At 47.9% G+C, this 4,187-nt stretch overlaps 1 protein-coding gene across 2 annotated transcripts in view; it reads right to left on the reverse strand.

Annotated features, from left to right (window-relative positions):
- TRAF1 (TNF receptor associated factor 1) overlaps positions 1-4,187 on the reverse strand; it is a 15,316-nt gene that overhangs the window by 7,262 nt on the left and 3,867 nt on the right. The window contains exons 2-4 of one of the 2 annotated variants that reach the window (XM_019621515.2): positions 3,108-3,326; positions 2,512-2,596; positions 775-873 (exon numbers count right to left, since the gene is read on the reverse strand). In XM_019621515.2, coding sequence (XP_019477060.1) covers positions 775-873; positions 2,512-2,596; positions 3,108-3,316 — 393 coding nt within the window. In that variant the 5' untranslated portion in view covers positions 3,317-3,326. Of the gene's footprint in view, positions 1-774; positions 874-2,511; positions 2,597-3,107; positions 4,154-4,187 lie in introns of those variants that run through there. The other variant, XM_010721034.3, reaches the window with a different exon arrangement.

Consider the following 4,187-nt stretch of genomic DNA (forward strand, 5'->3'; position numbering starts at 1 on the left):
AAAGGCAAAGCCCACACAACTTGTGATTAACTCCAACAGGAGCTCTATCCTGCTCGGACCAGGAGGATGAATGCAGTCAGAGTGCTGGCATCCTATCCCTGCACAGCCCCAGAGGAGGGCAGAGCCATCCGAGCCTCCGTGCAGCAGTCAGGGTGCAGCTCTCACCCACCTTCAGAACAGCTTCTACAACACTCCCTTCTCACTGTTTGCACTTTCTCATCTCGCCAAGGAAAAACCATCAGTGTGGTTTCTCCCATGGCGATGTCCAACAGCTCTACTGCCATACTTACAAACACAACATTAAACAGAAAATCTTTATCCCGGCCTCTTTTACTGAAGCTTCTGTGGACACTGTGTCACAGCCTATTTTGTCTTCAGAAGGAGATGGCTGTCCCCTAAGAAATGCCAATTTCGATCACACGCTCAGCTCTCAGATCCCTTTTGCCACAACGCTGTTGCTGAGAGGGGCTCCAATTCTCAAATTCACAATGCAGAGCAAAACGGGTGACTTTTAAAAAGGCCAACACTCCAACAGAAAAACAGTTCTTCGCTCAGAGGGCTGAGGCCTCAGCACTGCCCAGAGCTGCGTGTGCCCCACACCTGGAGGTGCCCAAGGCCACAGATGGGCCCTGCAGGGGGCTGTGGGGCAGGCAGCCCTCACAGGGGACTGTGGGGGGGCTGTGGGGTGGGCTGTGAGGTCCCTCCCACCCTCAGCCATTCCATGGTCTGTGACTCCATGGTATTGATAACAGTGAGCTGGAAATGTAAACGTACCTCAAAGTTTTTCATGGTACCACACCAACTGCATCCAAGGGTCACACAGTGCACTCTGAGCTCAGAAATCTCCTTGTTAATGGCAGCATCCCCAAAGGCCTGGAAAGCGAACACAGGAAGGAAAAACCCTGGTCAGCATGCATTCCTGGGACAGGAGTTAAGCGACTGTGTCAAGATTCGTTTGACTTAGCAAGTATTTTGGTGTTAGTCAAATAATTATCAAATCACTTCATGGTTATGATTCAAAAATAAACCATTTGATGCCATCTGTATTTACTGACAACACTCCTAACAGAACAGCTATTGCTCTGAGTTGTTCTTCACAGAAGTCTGACACACATCACATGCAGTGGATGTGCTGAGGTGATCCTGAGGGTGCTGCTATGCGGCCTCCATAATGAACGTATTTAATTACTGGGGTCATTAACACCTCCTGAAGTGCAGTGGAGAGGATTGAGACTTCAGTGAGCCTAAGCTTTCCAGATCAGGGCTGTTTCCATTTAACACAGCGCTGTGTACTCACAAAATGTAAACCACATGTCAGATGTTTTCTGACTGCGTAGATCTTTTTTCTTATAGCAACCACCAAGAATTGTACAATTATTCTGCAAATGATTAAACCCTGCACACTTCTAATATTGCGTTTTATGCTGGCACAGGAACAAGACAGTAATAAGAACACAACACAGATGACAGCAGATTTCCTAACACAGTGAGTCAGGAAGTTGGAGGCTGGAGGCAGTCCTTACAATTAAAGGAGGGAAAAGTATTTACCAATCATGTCCACACTTAAATAAAGGCACTGAAATCCTGATGAACAGCACTGTGGCAAGACTTGAAGCACCTACAGTACATCAGTGGTTGGTAAATTAGAGTATAGCAGGGAAGGGATGGAAGCTACCACAGCAGCAGGTCAGGGGATAAGATAATGCCAACACGTACCCTGATAGGGCCTTTTGTTCCTCTTGTTTAAGTACCTTATTTAAAATATAAACATACCATCAGATAGCAGAGGGAATAAACATTAAGCAAAACCGCAGCAAAGGTAAAGCAGAGATTATCAGAAAAAGATATGGAGCCAAGAACAAACCTGCTAGGCAGTCTTTGTTAGTCACGCTGTTTACAACCCTTTGTTCTGGATGGGTCCATAGGGCAGATCATCATGCCTTTGTGGTGATGACTTCCCAGCAAGAACCTGCCCATGCAGATCAGCTCACCCAGCACCTCCACCCACCCACAGACTGCAGGAAGTCCCAGAAGACCAAATGGGAATCCAAATGTTGTAAAAGAACTGACAGTCAACACTCAATAAGACTTCCATAAGGGGTTAGCTGTACCTATCTGTGGTTCTACGATGCCTGAAATTGTTTCTGGGAGACTTATTGCAGAATTAAGGATTTTTTATTTTATTTTTTTCTGAGATCTTCAGTGTTAACTGCAGATTCATTACTTTGGTGCAGCCATATCCTATATTTGCCTTTTTCCTCGCTGCCAGCTGACTATTGGGTCTCATTCTTGGCTAAAAAATGTAGACAGAACGTGTATGTCTTGGTGCTCCTGCATGTAGTCAGAAGGAAAGGAAAAAGCTGAGCTGGGAGTGGGCCCTGTGTGTGTGCTCAGGACACAGAACAGCACAGTGATCTGCCTGGAGAAACCACACAGCAGCAGAAGAGAGTTCTGCAGAGCAGAGCAGAGAACAGTTAGTGATACAAGACTGAACTGTGAACCACAACTCACCCTTTCCTCTGCCAATAGGTTTCCTTCACTCAGAGTGCTGGGATCCTCCTCTTTACATTTCTGGCAAACTGGATTTTTATTGTTCCTGGAAAAAGAAGAGCAAAATAACAACAGATTATTGAACTTGAGTTTCAGGGGATCTTTGTACATACACTAAATTAAATTAAAACATGGATGTAATTTCCACTCGGAATCCAGAGTCTTTGCTCACTAAAGGTCCAATTCTTGAAGAGGTAGAAGTAAAATAAGTTAATAAATAACAAGAACCACCAACAAAAACATAACAAACCGAACCAAGCAAATAAATGCTGCACTATTCCTCAAGACCGGCTCTTATTCCTCAAGGCCATCAATCCTACCTGTATTTCAGCAAAGCGAGAGCAGCCTGGATCAGGAAAATAAAGCTGGAACCTACAGAAGAGTGCTAGAACCCTGCCACTGAACCTTTCCCAAACACCAAAGCTACCATCAGCTCACACAGGGATTGCTGCTGCAACTTCACTGCCCACCTGCAGGGCAGATGTACTGTTTGCAAAGCTGAAAGCAACACCACCTACTGAACACACAGCAGTGCCAGCTTCGCAGCGAGGACCCACCGGACAATCCAGGACAGGCAGGCAGAGCAGTATCTGTGCCCACAGAGCGTCTGCAGGGCTTTCTTCAGAACGTTATTGCAGTTGCTGCACAGGTACTTCTGCTCGGGCACATCTTCACAAATGCTGGTGGGGTATCCGAAAGGAAACTCGTTTTCATCAGGAGAAGAGCTGGGGATATCTTGCTGGCCTCTGCTTGCCTTCTCAGCCATCTGAAGGGAGCTGCTGGCGAAGAGGAGAGGAGGGGAGAGAAATGGGTGCTGCTCACTGCCTTGTGATGGAGCACATCGGTACCAAGGCCACAGCACAGCCCCGAAGCAGTGCAGTCATCATAGTGATCTGTTGGACTGAATGTGCAGCTGACGTACATGACTAAATGTCACAGCGGGTCTGACGAGGGACCTGCAGGAAATTACTGTGCAGATGTAAAATTTCCCTCGAGCACAATGTGAGAACGGACAACACGCTAAAATGAAGGTCTGGGCTTTTCTGCTCGTGTTTTAGTTCATAGAAAGGTGAAGTAAATGGTTCTATCGTTTCAGAGCCACAATCCCATCGGTCCCCAACACACAGAATTACTTCCTGTACAGTAAATCCCCAACAATCTTCCATTTCCAGGGGCCAAAATTTGGGATTACACTTTATAGGCACAGAAATTGAGCAATGGGTGTGCTGACAGTGACCTTCCTGAGGCCATAACATTAACAGCAACACGAAGAAAGGGAACCTCGAGGCCTCCAAAAGCCCCGTGCTGGTGCTCCAAGACACAGAGTGCCTCGTGTGAAAAGGTGCAAGGCACGTTCAGCATGGCTTCTGGTTAATGAGAGCAATGGAACACTGCTGGGAACGCACCCAGAACTGATCTGGTGGTCTCACTGCTGCTCAGAAACGCTCACACTGCGGTCAGTGGAGGTACCCCATGTTCGTGGGATGCGCTCGGGGCACACAGCAGACACAGTGAGAGGCTGAGGTGGGACGGCAGCTGCGGCCCTGAGAGCAGCAGCCCGGCGTGTGAGGAGCCCGCAGCTCGGCTCCGAGCACCACAGCCCACACGGACACCTGTGCCGCTCCTCTCGGCTCCGC

The sequence above is a fragment of the Meleagris gallopavo genome, chromosome 19, assembly GCF_000146605.3.
Source record: "Meleagris gallopavo isolate NT-WF06-2002-E0010 breed Aviagen turkey brand Nicholas breeding stock chromosome 19, Turkey_5.1, whole genome shotgun sequence".
In the NCBI taxonomy this organism is placed as follows: domain Eukaryota; kingdom Metazoa; phylum Chordata; class Aves; order Galliformes; family Phasianidae; genus Meleagris; species Meleagris gallopavo.